The sequence below is a fragment of the Nuphar pumila genome, chromosome 14, assembly GCF_984573655.1.
Source record: "Nuphar pumila chromosome 14, dmNupPumi1.hap1.1, whole genome shotgun sequence".
Lineage (NCBI taxonomy): Eukaryota > Viridiplantae > Streptophyta > Magnoliopsida > Nymphaeales > Nymphaeaceae > Nuphar > Nuphar pumila.
The window spans coordinates 9,941,675-9,960,159 of record NC_143262.1 but is presented as its reverse complement, the minus strand read 5'-3'; the positions used below and the strand labels follow the sequence as shown (position 1 = coordinate 9,960,159).

At 37.1% G+C, this 18,485-nt stretch overlaps 1 protein-coding gene across 1 annotated transcript; it reads right to left on the bottom strand.

Moving 5' to 3' along the window:
* Nucleotides 1-1,886: 1,886 nt before the first annotated feature.
* LOC149816314 (putative mitochondrial adenine nucleotide transporter BTL3) lies at nucleotides 1,887-18,362 on the bottom strand. Its single transcript, XM_089986870.1, has 4 exons — nucleotides 17,947-18,362; nucleotides 8,963-9,266; nucleotides 2,653-3,123; nucleotides 1,887-2,229 (listed from the first exon to the last, which is right to left on the bottom strand). The coding sequence occupies exons 1-4, from the start codon at nucleotides 18,360-18,362 to the stop codon at nucleotides 2,161-2,163; spliced, it is 1,260 nt and encodes a 419-aa protein (XP_089842996.1). The 3' UTR covers nucleotides 1,887-2,160.
* Nucleotides 18,363-18,485: the final 123 nt, after the last annotated feature.

Here is an 18,485-nt window from a genome sequence, read left to right as displayed (position 1 = left end):
TTTAATAAATGGGTCGGGTTCGTGTTTGCCACAGCTGACCCGTTTAATAAACGGATCGGGTTCGTGTTGAGGTATGCTGACCCGCCAACCCGACCCGATTGCCACCCCTACACACTATAGATACACTCATAAACAGATAGGAACGGGGACACCACGCCTAAGCAAGCCAAGTAGAAAGTAGACATGTGCTATAAAGGGTGTGAGTGAGCAGCGCAAATGCTGCAAGAGAGTGTACAAGGCAAGCATGAGGAAAGGTGAGTGAACTTCCGCCTACTGCCGCAAGCAAGGTAACGAGTGAGGACTCTTTGACAGGACAGGTATTAAAAGTTAGCCTTCCTCTCTTTCTTCCGTTAAATCCCCTTGGCACATACTGTTGTTTTGATGTTCAAAGTCTGGATCTTTAAAGGAGTATTGGCTTATTATTTTGTTTATTACATGTTAAAAAGTCTGGATTTCTGTTAATAGGCCACTCTGAATGTGTGAGATTCCTGAAGAAATTTAACTTTGCCCCTATTGGTATGCTTTCTTTGCAATTTGCATATGTGATCATTTTATTCATCCTTTCTCCGATCACCAGCTTGTGCGGAATCAAAAGAAAATGTTGCACGTTGTTGGACAGTGGAAACATGAGTTCTGTTAGATATTGAGCTACCCAATGTTAACATACCTATCATTCCAATTCAATACATATTTTCTCAATACATATTTCTCCTTATCCTGTTTCATTGCCAATTCTAAAATGTCTGCAGCTATGAGTTGTTTCTCAATACTTTTTTATGCAATCTGTAAACTGCTATGAATATGAACACGTTGATGCCAAACATCAGAATTATGGGATTTTATTTCACTATCTTTTTATGGGTTCTAGTGCTCTCGCAATCTCTTTGGCATTTTCTTGAAGGTGAAATTGCAGAGCTTTATTATAAAAGATTAACTTCACACTTTTCCATCAGAGTTAAAGCTACATTCAAACACTAGACATAAGTCATAATGTTTTCTCTTGGATGTGATGTATAAACTTGATTTGTCTTGCACTATATGCATCATGTAAATCTTTTATGGCACTCCACATGATTATGCTACACAGTCAGTCTTAGTTCTTGGGATGTTGTTGGGTCATGTAAACTTTTCATATTCTGATTCAAATCCAACAAGATCCACCACGTATCCAATCTGTTTGCAGCCCTACTCTGTAACAGGTCGACACAGCCAGCTCTAACCGTGTCTAGGCTCAGTTATCAATTGAATGCCGGGCCATTGACTGGGCCAGCACGGTCAACAGCCCATTGGCCCATCTAAGTAATGGGTCGAGCAGCTGTTGTCAACCTCTATTAGGGGGTTAAGATATTAGTCAGGCATGTGTAACTGGTCAAAGCAGTCCAAGTCAGCCTTTTTTTTTCTCTTTAAAACCCTTAAATAAGCTAAAAATTTTGACCCTTTTTTACTCCAAATAACTGTATTTGTTTGGAAGGCAACACCAATTCCTTGCATTGCCAAAACCATCTGAAAACCAAAGCCAGCTCTCAAACAACACAAGGAGTTGGCAGCTCCATAACTTTTCAAAACCATGTTTGGCAATGCATGGAAACCGTTTATGTATCGCACAGATCAATTGTTTTCAAATTCTTTTTTCTATAATTCCTTTTGCACTTAGTTATTTGTGCATTTGGTTGTTTCCTGGTTGCTCTCACATGGCAATATCATTTTAATCAATGTATCATCCTGATATTATTGGTGCACATCTCAATCTCTTATGTTAAATCATTATTAAAGATGGTGCAGAAATAACCATATTGACTGGTAGACACCATAGGAGAGGGGGAAGGGGGGGTTCTGTTATCCACTGAATTGTGGGGTGGATAAAAAGAAAAAAAAGCAAGTGGTGATTTACAGAAAAATTCTACATTTATCTTAACAAAAAAATGTAGTACATGATGGTGAGCAACATTAACTGTCAGGGTTTAATCTCGCATATTTTTCAAATCCCAGATCAATTCCATACATGAGGGCACACTGCAAGAATCATCAGCATTAATCAAGAAAATCTAGCATTCCCCAAGCAAGAAAGTGACCGACTATAAGCAGATCCGATGAAAATTATACCAAAACCCAAGCAAAGATGCAGTTGGCTGGTAAAAAATTTACCCGCAGTGATCAAAATTACTCTACACTGAGGACTATCTTCATGAATTCGTACATGAAGTAACTGATTGCAGCGGAAGGTAAAACCTGAAAATTGAATGAAAGGAAAAACTCAATGAAAAAGGTCACTCGAAGCAGGCACATTTAGCAAAATGCAAATTTAACAGAAAGAGATCATAAATAAGGACGACCCTGGAAAATTTTGTTATATTTCATCAAAAACCAATTTCTCAACTAGCAAAGATAATCAGAGGATTTGACAGTTTCATGAGAGCATCCTAAGCTAAAATCAAAGTGAAATACGCACTGACTAATTTTTGACAGCATTACCAACAAATCTCATCCTTGATTTTCTAAATATCATGAAGAAATTAGAGCATTTAACCTGAGATTATAAGTGTCACCTATACTTCTTTTCTTCTAAATAAATAGCAAAGACATAAGAATCACTTTTCTTCTTTTAGTACCTTATGTAAAACAAAATAAAATTGAAAAAAAATCCGAAGATACCTGAAGTAAGCTTGGAACTAGACCAGCATAAAGTGCTGGAACGCCACCCTGCTCAACAAGTTTAATGCAAGTAGCCAGTGCACTCATTCTTGTTGCCCGGACTTGCATCTGAAGCTGTCTCCGAACAACCTCAAAAGGATAGGTCACAGCCTCAGCACATGCACCAGCAATGGCACCATGCAGAAGAGTCCGCACTGGACCCAACTCAAGCTGGTCGAAAGCACTGAGTTCTTGGCTATCCTGCTGCCTCATGAGCATAAGCCTCTTTTTCCCTTCAGGAGAATGCAGGTAGGCAGATTTTAGTATATCATATACACCATAGAAAACTGCACCAGAAGGAGCCATGCTTATAATTGAGGGTCCCAGGCCTTTATATAGTGAAAAAAAGCCTTCAGTCTGGACCATGTGACGACATACACCAATTATGCCACCCAGTGCTTCGCCTCCTGGAGCCACTAACTTTGTTCGAATCTGCAGACATTGACAACCAATGACATTAAGACAATGCCCATGAAATCAGGCAAGCCAAAGGGTGAATTGTCTAACCATGTTCACTTTTAGGATTTTGTTCAATGAAATCTAATCAATCTACAGATTATTTTTATTAAAATCTCAGCTGCCAGCACGAGAAGCAATATGCAAAAAGCAGTGACCTTAACATTTGAAAGGATTTGTGAAGTGGAAAACAATAATGAAGTCATATGAGGAATTATCATGGAGGACAAAATTTGCCTGGGAAAGTAGATGGAAGAAGTTGATGGGTGAGAAAAAAATAACCGTTAAATTATTTCATCAAAAAAGAATAATATAACAATTAAAAGTACATGCAACCGTCACAAACAACAATAAACATATGACATACTTCCAAAGAATGGGAAGCATGCTTTTGAAAAAGTCCACCCAATTTTAAGTGTTCCACTTCACTTCTCACTTCCTAAGCACCTAAACAATCTTCTTACTGTCACGAAGTGGCACGAAACCCGAGACACAACCAAAAGACAAACGAAAAAAGAACTAAAGCACAAACATAATTTATTTAACCAAAAAAGGAAATAATATATTTATACATTCACAAGAACACCAAGAAACAAAATAAATAAAAATTACAAATGAACCTCACTACAAAACACTCAAACACACACAGTATGTACATCCATCATCTCTCACCTATACAACAAAAGAATGAGTAATATATAGAAGACATAACAGCTAGTTTGACCATTAGAGCTAGTCCTAACAGCCAGTTTGACTAGTCAGACTAGCTGATAGAGCCAATCCCAACAACTAGTTTGACCGTTACAAGCCCCAACGGCTAGTTGGTCATTCAAAAAATGACAAAAAAGGAAAAAAAACAAAAAACAAAAATAAAATATTTAGTCATTTTAATAATGACCAAAAAACCTAATCTAACATACAGTATACCATAAGTATACTTAATAATCTAATGGGTATACATAGAGTATACATATCCTAAAAAATATAAAAGATATACCTAAAGTATACCTTGAATATAACTCAAATTAAATGTACAAGAATACACATTAAAAGAAAGAAAGAAGGAAAATACTTACAATACACTTAGGTGTACTTTGGTATATATAAGACAAATACAACATAAGGAAATGCAAAATATATCTTAACACCCCCCTCAAACTTGCAGTAGATCACTGAAGGTTTGTCAAAACAAGATAAGAAAGGGTCTTCAATTGTCTCCATAAATGATTTCCAAGATGAGAACTTCAAGCTTTAAGACCTCTTCAATGAAAAAACTTCAATCATCATCAGAGTTTCAAGCACTCTAGTATTCAAATCTCCACGAAGCTTTGACTAATCCACGACTTCTCTGAGTTCCTGCACTGAGATAGCAATAGCTACAACAAAGGAGTTATAATACAAATTTATCTATCTATATATATATATATTAAAAACAAAATAAATAGTTATGATATTAGATATATATATATATATATATACACATGGAGAGAGGTTGGTCAAGCACACCAAAAACACATGAAAATACAACATACAGAAAATACAACAATCATTTAAAAACACAATCATTTAAACAATTCATGCGAAAAAAACTATTTAGAAATATTTCAAAAACAATTACAATAATCAATTAAATAAGAGTTAATAGCAATAATTTAAATCATGAATATCAAAGAAAAGACACTAGAAAACTTAATTCAAAATATTTCAAAAATAATTAAGAGATATGATAATCTATCAAACAAGAACCACAAAATATTAAGGTAACTTTGAAACCATTTCTCAAAAACCCAATAAGTCAAATATCCATATTCACAAAATCAACGTATCTCCAAAGATACTAATAGAATATAAATTCCTAGAGACCAAGATAATCATATATCAATATAGAATATCAAGAGACAATCATGCTCAAACAACATTTTAATAGCTTAGGTAGACGTATCAATACGAAGATACAAATCATCAATAATTCTAAACAACTAAATCAGATTGTCAATAAGTAACAATCATATAAGAGTAAGACTACAACACCTCAAACAAATGCAAAAGTTCAAAGGATCACGGTAATCTAAATTTCAATAACAATAATGATATCAATATCAAATATTCAATATATAACAATCTATGCAAATGAAGCTACAATGCATAATGCATGCTAATGGAGTCTTCAAAAAATATCCACTTCTCTTAAGAGGGCAAAAGGCAACGGAAAAGACTAGAAAATGCACGAAGAGATTTTAAAAATCCCACATACAAAAAATTTTAATATCATAAGAAGAGAGGTTTTTCACAAATTCCAGCATGGTTTTATAAAAACAATAGTTTGTTCACCTCAAGCAATCACCTCTCTAACCTCCAACTCAACAACGTCAAAATCCAATTTATCAGCACATAGGACAAGAAATAAAAAAAATATGTCAGCAATAACCATACCAGTAACCATGCACCATCAACACCGGTTATCTAAACTGATAATAAATACCAGTTACAACTACAAGAGGTGCACACATCTCACCTTACAAATGGTTGTAAAACTGTAAACAACACCATCAGCTACAACGAGTGCACATAACTCATCACACACATGGTTTTAAAACTGATAAAACAAGATCCCTTGTCCAAAGAAACAATCACTCAAATAAGAGGGGAGAGTGAAAACAAACTAATGTCAACAAAATCAGCAAGATGATTTGAAAAGTAATATTCAAATCAAGGCAAGACAAATAAATTTTGTAATATTGTGAGATTTAATTCATAGGAACCAATATGGTCATAAGTAAATAATTGTTTAGCCATCACAGATAAAGATCAATACAAGCATCCAACATAATAACAAGGGCCAAATAAACAAATAAGTGATACAATACACTCACATAACCAAAGATCAAACAACCATCAGTTAGAGCCAACAAAGTGTCAACATTACACTCATAAACCGACAATCTAAATTGACAAAACAACGAGGTGTACACAACTCATCCCCAGCAATCCAACATCTTTGACTCCACAACAACGAAGTGCACACCACCATCTCAAAAGACCAAAAGAAAGAGATGATGCATAAAAAAAGATATTGTGATGGACTCCTCATGCAGCAGTAATCTAAGAGGGGCGTCAGCTGTGTCACCACTCAGCTGACGTGTTGGCAGAACAGAACCGATAGGGTCTGGTGATCTGTGTGCTCGACAAGACCAAAAACAGCACACGCATATGAGCGTACTCTGCTGAGGTCAAGCCTAGACCCAGCAGAAAGGGTCCGCTAACCTGTGTGCACAACACACTTCAAGGAACAGAATAAAGACCACTCAACTGGCCATGCAGCGGACACGTACAATGGCTCAAATTGAAAAAAAAACGTTCCCAACATTTTCCCTTTTTATCGGCTCGATTTCAGAACCAAGACACGCAGCATCAACTCAGCAAATTTTTATAACAAGATAATATTCCTTGTCAATGAATATTAAACCCTTAACACAATCACCAAATAGGAATGAACGACAAGTTTGCAAGCAATCAGATTTCAGATTCAAATTAGCAGCATGTTCACTCATGTAAATCAATCAATATTATCAGCATGAAATCCTTTCATGAATCTTAAGCACACTTAGGAACTGTAAATGAACAGAAAATTCACAGTTACTCTGATTTCAGATTCATGTAGGACAATAGACAGTCACTAAGCAGATTCAAGAACATTCAACTCAAGTGGTTCAACAAATACATTCACTCCCAAACAGGAACTTTCCAACAGGTTGAAAAACTCAGATATGATCAAACACTAATCTCAGAAAAACAGATTGGTAACAACATTCACGATTTTCTGAGGGATATCGAATCATAAAAAAACATAATCGCAGATATGCTATACTTTATAATCAGGTCACAACAGTCCAGCAAAAAAAAAAACCCAACACGAGATTAAACTGAAAACAGTTTAGATAAGCAAACGATGATAAAAATATTGTTGGCAGCCACCAACAATCGTTTGGGAAAGGATGAACAATGCTCCAATGGTCGCAGCGAGATCATGTCAGCAACAGGGTTCTCAAGGCACGGTCAATACGCAGTCACCAGGCCATGCCCAGCAGTGAAGATCAGCAGCTCTAAGGATCGACACTCTCAAAGCTTGAGTCATAAGTTCACAACTTGTCCCAGATGTGAACCACGACTGGTCTGGTTGCCACCAGCCTGTTTCATGATGGGGTTCCTCAAACGTCCAGCACCAACACAGCACCCGACCTGGACTTCATGTCCAGCTGCTCCGAGACACTATTCAAGCTCTTCTCACACCAATTCTCAAACCTTCACACGTTCTTCATAAGCTTACAAGCTTCAAACGCACAGGGTTCCTCCCACCCACGGGCTATCTCAACTCTCCACGGTTTGAGCTCACATTCGAGGTGCAGCTCCACCCTCTCACTAGGACCAGACGTCCTTCCCCTTCTAGGGTTCCACGGTTAAGGAATTGTTTCCAATTTTTTTTTAATGATCAAAACTACTTTTCTCTACTTTGACTTTGGGCTAAATATGAGCCTTGGAAGGGAGGTCATCTCCCATTGGCCGAGGATGGAGGTGGTTCTGGGACTTGAAAGCACAATCAAGTCCCTTACATGTTTTTCTTAATCCCATTTAAAAAGGTAGCTGAAGCCATTGTGTCTCGTTAGTCCCTTAAGTGACCACCAAGCTTGAGACCAATGAGAGACAATATTTGTTTTACTCTTCTCTTGACTGGCCAATGGAGAAACACCAAGAGTGAGAGGATAGTCCCCCTTGGGCGGCACCTCCAAGAGACCCAATGAGGATGGGTGGTGAGGTGGCTGGATTTGATTGGACTCTTAAGTGGCCACCTCACACTTTGGCCAATGGCACTCTAAAAGAGTTGGCCAATAGGAGGGCTCCACCCTGGATGGATTAGACCTCCAATATTCAAGACAAAATTGGATCCAATATCCGAATCCATGACTGGAACAAAATATAAAACTACCTTTTTACCCCTTACACCCTCTAGTCGCACAAATAGATCCTAGCGGACACTAGAACAGTCCAGATCCATAAAATCCGGTTCCTACCAAAAATAAAATAAAAATACAACTTTAAAAATTCAAATACATCACAAAAATATTTTCTAAGATGTTTGTGATAAAAAAATCAGAAAATTCAAAATATAAATGACAAAATTGCCCATGGACCCCTTTTTGGATCCAAATTGCCATTGTGTCTCGTTAGGGGTCACGGGGATGCCTTCTGGATCGGGTCCCGCTCCTCGTGTGCATCCAAATTGATCCAGATGCACTGCATCACATAAACTAGCTACAATGATTAATTAAGCTTCAGTGTTCTAGTTAGCTTGACCCATTCACACTACTTGTTCCAAGAGTCAATAATGTTGTGCATTACCAAAACAGTCAAACCACATAACCTATAAAAGTGCTGCTAACTGCAATTGATACTGCAACATGATGTATAGAATAAAAAGCATATTAGAAGACATGGACATCTGCAGTCTCAGAATTTTAAAGACTCCTGCCCTTAAATACTATCTATATTAACAAGAGGACATGCCATCGCAATTGTATCAGGACATGCTCATCCAAGAAACAGAACAGAAATGCTTCTAAATTTTCATGACTAAAATCACGCATCATCATCATCAGTATATGATAACTCGTTAGTCATATATGGGGTAAAGGAGACAGAAAGAGATGCTATTTCCAGTCAATACTGTAACAAAGGAAAAAGTCAACCAAAATTACTTAACATTAATTAAGGCCTCAGCATGATATTGTTAATATTGTATCAGGATCATGGTGCTTACCGTATCCATGGGTATGCAAAGTATTGTTGCAGTGATCCCTGCAGCTGCACCAGCTACAAACCTTTCAAAGTTTGTGATTTCCTCATGACCACTCAATTTCATAAGTTGAGTTCTGTACGTATCATATGCATAAAAGTTCACTGCCTTGAATGGCGCTGTGCGAAGAATATTAACAAAGTTGCCCTTCCAAAAGCCTCTTATACCTTGGGACTCAGCAATTGTCTTAATAAGTTCAAAAAGATTCTTCTTTTCACCATGAACGATATACTGAAGCTTCAATCTCTCAAGAGGAGCAACAATTGTTCTGGCAATGTTAAAAAAAACAAATAAATAGAAGTTGAAAGCAAAAAAATAGCACTCACCCAAACTAGCATACCATAAACAGTAGGACAAACTGCTGTAAAGCTGGTGTTTTCCTACTAAAATTAGAATAAATTAAGCAAAAAGATGCAAAAAAAAAACGATAGCTAAAGAGGCAATATTGAAGAAATGGATTTAGTTCAACTATTGGAATAAGAAGCAGTAACATGCACCATGTGCTTGCATCATTCTTCTCACATAGAAAGAAAGAAAGAAGCAGAATGAACTATTAAGTTCTTTTAATGCTAAGAACAAATGGCTGAACAATTGAGGTCAATTTCATCAGTTTAATAATAGGTTAATTTAGTATTGTTTGCTAACGAATTATAACCATGCCAGTGAATCTTGTGTTCTTTGGATGAGCCTATGACATGGTCATCTTTAGACTTTAGTATTAAAAGCTGAACAGACTTGTTTTGTCACCCTTTAGTGACCATGTTTTGTGGCAAACCATGGTTCCCATTATGCAGCTGGAATTCTAGATGGGTTAATGAGCTTATCAGTTGTATCACAAACCATGTTAAATCTGGAAAAAGAGCTAAAATGATCTGAATCATCTGATTCATTGTGGAGTGCACTACGACCCTTCAGGCGTTTTAGATAGAGGACTACAGAATGGTGTTGCTAGTGTCACCTTCTTTAGGGTCAGAACCATTATTCAACCTATGATGGTTATACTTCGAGGTTAAGAAATGCCTTTTTAGACTCCAATAGTCTTGTCTATAGCCTCACCTAATCAGATGTATGCCATTCTCCAAACCCTGCACAAGAACTTTTATGTTTGGGATCCACTGATCTTGGCTTGCATTGGGACTCCACTAAATCCTGAACTCAATGGTGATGTGTAGAATGCTGCATAGTGCAAAGTACTTTCTGACTAGTAAAATGTTGACAAGGTTGCATGTTTGCGAAATTGGACATAATTTGTTAATATATCTTGGCTTGAAATGTGTTAATCTAGTAACATACCAGTAAGGGACAACTGCAGCACCAAATCTCACAATATTTTTGTTAAATTGTAATACCAAATCAATGTAATTGTATATATATTTTATATATATATATAGGAAGATACATGCACATATATATTTCATATATATGTACATATATCTACCTACGTGTGTGTATATATATATATATAATATTTATTTATTTCTCATAATAGTCGGAGGGGTAGTTTAGTCAGTTTGCGCATATCCATTTTTTGGATATGTTGTAATTTCCTTTTATTTTTATTTTTCTTTTATTTCTTCTTTTCTTTTTGTAAACCTAGGTTAGTGTGTACCTTGGAGGGCCCAACATCTAGTCGTTGGGCCCATCCAACGGTCACATTTGTGACCGTTGGAGGGGCTCCAACAACTAGAAGTGGAGCCCCTCCAAGGTCTCCACCTCTATATAAATGGGGGTCCTCCCCTTGTATTTTATTCATTGTTTTGGGTCAAAGCCCAAGTGTTCAATAAAGTTTTTTTATTCCTTGAGTGCATTTGTGAGATTGATTGGGTTGTGCCTTTGTGCACAAGTGTTCTTATTGTGCATGTGTGCACTTGTCTTTCATCAAGAACATTGGGTCTTCGCCATAGTATCTTGTTGAAAATACTTTCACATGGTATCAAAGCAAGGTTTGAGAAAGAAGATCGAGTGGACTCACTTTTTCGGTGCCTCGAAAAACGTTCTCTCAAATTTTTGGCGATTGACTTAGATTCTCTTATTCAACCAATATTTTAGAAGCCTCTTCTATCAAGAAAAATCTAAAACGCTCTTGTGGTACGTAACTTTTTCCCTTATTTCTCCTCTCTAATGGGTGAAAAAGACTCTCATTTCTCTCTCAGTTTCAAACTTAATGGCTCTAATTATCACGTATAGGCCGAAAACATGAAGGCTCATAAAGGAAAAGGGCTTTGGAGTTATGTCCAAGACTCAATTCCGGAACCGGGGCCTAAAATCACTTTGATGGAGAGAGGAGAAATAAAGATCCTCGAAGGAAAAGAAAGAGCCAATGCGCTTGAAGACTATAGTAAAAAGCATGAAGAATGGGAGATGAAGAACTTTAAAATTCTCTCATGGATTTTCTCATTTCTCATCCGTTGAGACAAGAATTAATGCTAACATTATAAAGTTCAAGAAAGCTTCTCAAGCGTGGGAATACCTTGAAAAAATGTACACTTCAAGGGATTTGTCCCACAAATATTACCTTCAAAAAAGGGCCTTGACCCTTTAACAAAATGAAATCACTATTAGAGAGTATTTCGTGGAGTTGTCTTCCATTTGAGATGAGCTTGCCATGCTTGAGCCCAAATGGAGCGGAGAGGCTATTGAGCTTAGGCATAAACAATTAGAGGAAGATCGCTTTTTAAAATTTTTGAATGGGTTTAGGCCTGAATTTGAACAAATTCAGTCTTCTCTTCTATCCGCTTTCACTTTCCCATATCTTAAAGATGTCATTACTAAACTAAGTGGAAAAGAGACTCGTATGGGTATAAGCAAGAATAACCCAAGTGTTCTAGCAACACCTTCCAATAATGAAGAAAATGAAGGTGTTAATGTCGTCTCAAGATCGGGGAGCAATAAGGACCTATAAGCCTCCCCACTTCAAGAATCAAAACCAAAGTTCAAGTGGTCAAGGTGAAAAGAGGGATTATAGCAAGCTCGTGTGCCACTTTTGTAAGGAACCGGGGCACATCAAGCCGATTTGCCCAAAGTGGAAGAAGTTGCTAGCTATGGCTACCACATCCCAACCTCAAAAGGAAGAGTTCTCGTCATCTTCAAATGGATCTCTCTCACTACAACAAACTGTGAATGCACTTCAACCTCTTCTCAAGGGGGCTATTTTCGGAGCCATTATGTCAACATATTCTCCTCCCGGTAAGACCTCGTGGCTTTTAGATTCGGGTGCTTCATTTCACATGTCTCCAAGTATTATTTCTTTTTTCGAATACTCAAACAGTCTTTCTCCATCCTTTGTGTCAACCGCAGATGGAACATCTCTTGAAGTAAAAGGAATTAAATTTTTTGAAAAACAAGGGTTCTTTATTCCAAAAATTGGATTTATACTCAAATTAAACTTAAATTTGCTTTCGGTTTCTCAACTCTCGGATCATAGGTGTGATATAAAAATTTTTTCTAACAAATGTTGGATACAGTATCGCCGATCCAGGAGGTTGATTGGGGAAGGCTCTAGAAAAGACAATCTATATTATGTCGATTTCCTTCAAATTTCAAAAAACTTGTTTTGTAATGTTGCTCAACAAAAGGATATTAATGTATGGCACAAGAGACTTGGACATCCAAATGTTGTAAAAAAAATTCATTTACCTTTTGTTAAAAATCTATATAAAAGTGATTTCACTTGTAATGATTGTATTCTTGGGAAAATAAAAAAATTACCTTTTTGTCAAAGATCTATGTTTACAACAAGACCTTTTGAAATTGTCCATTCAGATGTATGGGGACCGGCACCTGTTTTATCAAAAAGGGATTTTGCATATTATGTCATTTTTGTTGACGACTACACGTGATATTGTTGGATTTTTTTTTAAGCACAAATATGAAGTTTTTTTGACTTTTAAAACCTATTATATGATGATTAAAAATAAATTTAATGAAAACCTAAAATTTTTTAGAACCGACTCGGGTGGAGAATACCTTTCAAGTGAATTCAAAAATTATCTTGAAAGTCATGCTATTCTCCACCAAACATCTTGTTCGAAGACCCCTCAACAAAATGGATTAGCCGAAAGAAAGCATAGACACATAATAGAGACAACTCAAACTCTACTTATTTCTCAAAACATTCCAAAAAGTTTTGGGGCCGAAGCTGCCTTAGTGTCTGTCTATCTGATAAATTGGTTACCTTCTAAAAATTTGAACAATATCCCGCCTTTTGAAATGTTGTATACCAAAGAACCCGACTATAGTCGGTTGAGAATTTTTGGTTGCAAATGCTTTGTTCATACTGACAAGAACGACAAGCTTTCACCCAAAACCATTGCATGTGCCTTTCTTGGATATTCTGAAACCCAAAAAGGGTTTCAGTGTTATGATGTCAAGAATGATAAGTTATATGTTTCCAGAAATGTGAGTTTTCTGAAAAATGTTAACGGTTTTGAGAGAAGTGGTCCTTATAAAGAAAACATGGATTACTCCTTTTTATTTGAGTTGTTAGCACAAGATGATGATAGTGATCATGAACTCACTCACAATGATGCTAATGATAAAGATAAAGAAAATATTTCCTCCCATCCACCTATCTCCCAACATAGTGATGGAGGGACATCAATAGATCATATAACATATACTCACATAGATAAAAAACAATTTTAGGAGTGCAATTGAAAAATACAGTGAACCTAGTAGCTCCAATTCAACAAATGATGAAAACCTACGGAGAACTGAGAGAAGTAGAAAGTTGCCTTCTAGGTTCATCTCATATGATTCCTTTACACCTAAACATAGAGCCTGCCTTAGCGCCATTCACTCCTATGTAGAACCCAGAAACTTCGAAGAAGCCAAAAAGAATGATGACTGGCTGAAAGCAATGGAATGTGAACTTTCAGCTCTCAACAAGGCAAAAACTTGGGAATTTCAAGATCTCCCTAAGGGTAAGAAAACAATAGGGTGTAGATGGGTATTCAAGGTGAAAACTAAGAGCGATGGATATCTTGAGAGATATAAAGCTCGGTTAGTTGCAAAGGGATATAGTCAAGAATATGAGATTGACTACGAAGAAATGTTTGCTCTTGTGGCCCGCATGGTCACAGTCCGATGCCTCATCACTGTTGCCTCAATTAACAAATGAAACATCTATCAAATGGATGTTAAAAACGCCTTCTTAAATGGTGATTTAAATGAAGAGGTATACATGGATGCTCCGCAAGGAATGAAGACTCCCAAAGGAAAAGTGCTTCGTCTTCAAAAAACACTTTATGGTTTAAAACAAGCTCTCAAGGCTTGGTATGATAGATTTAATTCGGTAATGTTAGAAAATGATTTTTCATCCTGTTTCACTGACACTGCTTTATTCGTTAGAAAAACCAATGCAGGGATTATTCTTCTTCTCTTGTATGTGGATGATATGCTAATAACTGGAAGTGATACTAAAGGTGTTAGAAGCATAAAATCAATTTTAAAGGATAAATTTGAGATGTCTGATTTGAGATATCTAACATATTTTTTGGGTATTGAAGTAGCATACTCTCATAGAGGGTATTTTTTATCTCAAACTAAGCTTGCCTCTGAGATTATTGACAGGTCAGGTATTATGGATGATAAGGTTTGTGAAACTCCTGCTATAGTAGGAGCCAAAATGAAGATTGATGATGGCATCCCTCTTTCAGATCTCACCCCCTACAGGCAGCTTGTGGAATCATTGATGTATCTGAGTATTACTAGACCATATATCTCTCATGCAGTTCATACTGCAAGTCAGTTCCAACATGCACCAACATCGGTTCACATGAGTGCCATCTTGCGGATCATAAAATACATAAAGGGTACACTAAATAAGAGAGTATTCTTATCTTCTTATTCTGAATTAAAATTAATTGCTTATATTGGCTCTGATTGGGGAGGTGACCCAAATAACCGTCACTCCACTACTGGTTTTTGTGTGTTTTTAGGAGACTCACTAATTTCATGGAGATGTAAGAAGCAGCAAAAAGTGTCTATTTCCTCAACTGAAACTGAATATCAAGCCATGTCAACTACTACCATGGAGATTGTATGGATTCATCAGCTATTAGAAGACATGGGGATTAATGTAGAAGGGCCCACTAAGTTATGCTGTAATAACAAGAGTGCAATCTATAATGCCCAAAATCATACTTTTCATGAGCAGACTAAACACATTGAGATGGACTATCACTATGTTCGAGAAGCCTATCCGAAAGGAGTTATAGATCTTCCATATGTAACTTCAGAATATCAGTTGGCAGATTTCTTCACTAAAGCACTGTGTTCTCCGTGGTTCAACTTCCTTCTTGGCAAACTTTCGGTCATCATGCCCTAAGTTTGAGGGGAGTGTTAAATTGTAATACCGAATCAATGTAATTGTATATATATTTTATATAAATATAGGAAGATACATGCACATATATCTACCTACGTGTGTGTGTGTATATATATATATATATTTCTTGTAATAGTCGGAGGGGTAGTTTAGTCATTTTACGCATATCCATTTTTTGGATATGCTGTAATTTCCTTTTATTTTTCTTTTATTTCTTCTTTTCTTTTTGTAAACCTAGGTTAGTGTGTACCTTGGGGGGCCCAACATCTAGTCGTTGGGCCCCTCCAACGGTCACATTTGTGGCCGTTGGAGGGGCTCCAACGACTAGAAGTGGAGCCCCTCCAAGGTCTCCACCTCTATATAAATGGGGTTCCTTCCCTTGTATTTTATTCATGGCTTTGGGTCAAAGCCCAAGTCTTCAATAAAGTTTTTTTTATACCTTGAGTGCATTTGTGAGATTGATTGGGTTGTGCCTTTGTGCACATGTGTTCTAAGTGTTCTTATTGTGCATGTGTGCACTTGTCTTTCATCAAAAACATTGGGTCTTGATCATAGTATCTTGTTGAAGATACTTTCACAATTTTAACAATATTACATTTTGAAAGCTTTTTGAGAAAATAAATGGAAAATCACAAGATTAAGAAAAAAATCATATTCAGAATATTGTGATATCTTCCGAGAAACTTGTTTTTTATTTTTATTTGAAAAATTTACTTTATTCTATCATTTATCTAAAAATTTTCCCATGATTTTCTACCGCTCATTTTCAAATTCTCCCAAGGAAAAACTTGTTGAGATTTTACTGAGACCAATATTGATGACTTTGGGCCCAATAGAATTCCTTAATGTATAACTATCAGAACACGTTTGGTTGAATGCACTAGCAGGACTGATAGAGTTCAAGTATCTTTAAGCTAGCAGCTCGGATTGGGTCTAATCCCCATCTTGGCATAAAAAATAAAAATCTAGCAGACCACTTTCTACATCTTACAATGCTTGCAAAAGCTAGCCTTGACCACCCAACATAAGCCACTACAAGCTATACAGCAAGCTAGAAAGTCGAAACTCTCCATCTACTAGGAGATTATCCCATGTTGTTTGGAATAAAGTCAATGAACAAGAAAGACACACTGCTTTAACAGATCAACTGAAAATAACTGAAGACACATTCTTGCTCTAAAAATAGGAAAAAGAGAGAAATTCTACATACGATGAAGGGAAGCGTACCTATACTTACATGGAAGTCATTAACCTAGATGCAAAGGAAATGGCAGAACCATAACTGCTAATCTAAACGAATAATGAAAGGTTATTCTTATTTCATTCCTAGAAAGCGGGTCGATACTAGAGCCAGTGGAATGTTAGCTACTCATGTGCCATATTCATAATCGTCTATTAAAGAACTTCTCACAGTAACAATCCACTCCCCCTAACAAACAAACACCAAAGACTTCCTGGAAGTCCCATCACCCTTTAATTTCAACTTGAAAAATTATGCAAGCACAGATAGTCATTGTCTTCATATCAAACCAGAAGTGATACCAGAAATCTATTCCTCACTCAAAAGCAAGTTTTCTTCTAGGATAGAGTAAATTGGACTGTTAATTCATCCAATAGAAAAGAATAACATAAACTAGAACTTTTAACCACCAAAACCCATATGTCATAAAAATACGGCTATTTTCACACAGTGTCCCATGTATAACAGAGAGGTGCCCTAGTTTTTACTTCTGAAACAAATCCGCACATATAGTGTTCCAAACAGAAAACTCCATGAGAAGAGCCATATCATGAATTCCACAGCCATATCCATGTCACTTATGCATTCTATTAAGAAGACTATATGGAGACATGATACAGGAGTAAAAATGGAGAACCCAATTCATAAATAATAATTATTTGCCATGTCTACCACAGATAAAAGAAGGGAACACCTATTAAGCAATACTTGGAGTCATTATTCTTCCCATGTCTTGCGTAGCACGGTGCATCCTTGTCTAATTTACAAGACATTCAAGGACACACAATATTGACACTTCTAAGAAAATTATCCAACACTCCATTCTTGTTACCTAAAATTTCAACTGAAACCAACCCAAATAATTTAAAAGAAGAGTTCTTTTTTTTTCTTTTGGGGAGGAAGCAGAATTCAAAATAATATGATTGCCAATTGGAACATAAGATCAAATTAAAGGCTTTGTTCACAAGAAGAGTTACTGCATCTAAACTCCAATGAACGTTTCAAATTGCCAATAAGTAATCTCGATTGAATAATCAATGACGATTAAACCAAAGAAACAAAAAAAATATAACAAGATTGCAGAAAGAATCCAAAACATCAGCAAAAAAGAAACAAACATCACCAAGAAAGACCAGTAAAGAAGTGCTACCAACCGTCCAAGAGAAATAATACAACAAACAAACGTTCAAAAGAGTTCTTCATTACCAAAAAACTCTCAGATCACACAATTCAAGAAAACAACATCAAGAAAATCTAAATCATTTCGAAGAAAACAATGACTACAACGAGAATTCGAGAATTCGAACCAAACCCAACTCAATAAAATCCAAAAAAAGAAATAAGAAGAACAAAACCCTCAAAATCAGAATCAACACCCACCTAGAAACCATTGCAGCCACCGCACCCGCCCAGAGATGCTTCGCAGTACCAACCGCACCCGAACTCTTAAACCCCACTCTCCGCTCTCCTTCCACTCCCTTCCTCTCCCCCTCCTCATCGACCACCCTTTCACTCTTCTGCCCCAAACTCTCCTCCGATTCCTTGATCGACAACCCCACCGAAAGAAACACCCCCTTCCCCCCTCCACCTCCCCGCCATCTGCACCCCGACTCCTTCGAAAAACACAAAGAGATCACCGGTTTCCGGCATCTACGGATCCACACAGACTCCCCTCTGCCACTTGAAACGGCGGCAAAGAACGACGGAGAAACGGACGGTTCGAGAAACAAACCGCCAAGAAGAGGACGACCCAATTCACCATTTTCCGCGCTATCGACGTACCTCGATCCCAGCATCGCGTTGGGGGCGAGGAATTCGGCAATGGGGAGGGATTGCGACGAGGGGGAGCGGGGAGAATCCGTGGGTGGTGCGGAGAATGCTCAGTCCATCGCTATCTCGCGAGAGAGGAAGATTGCTGA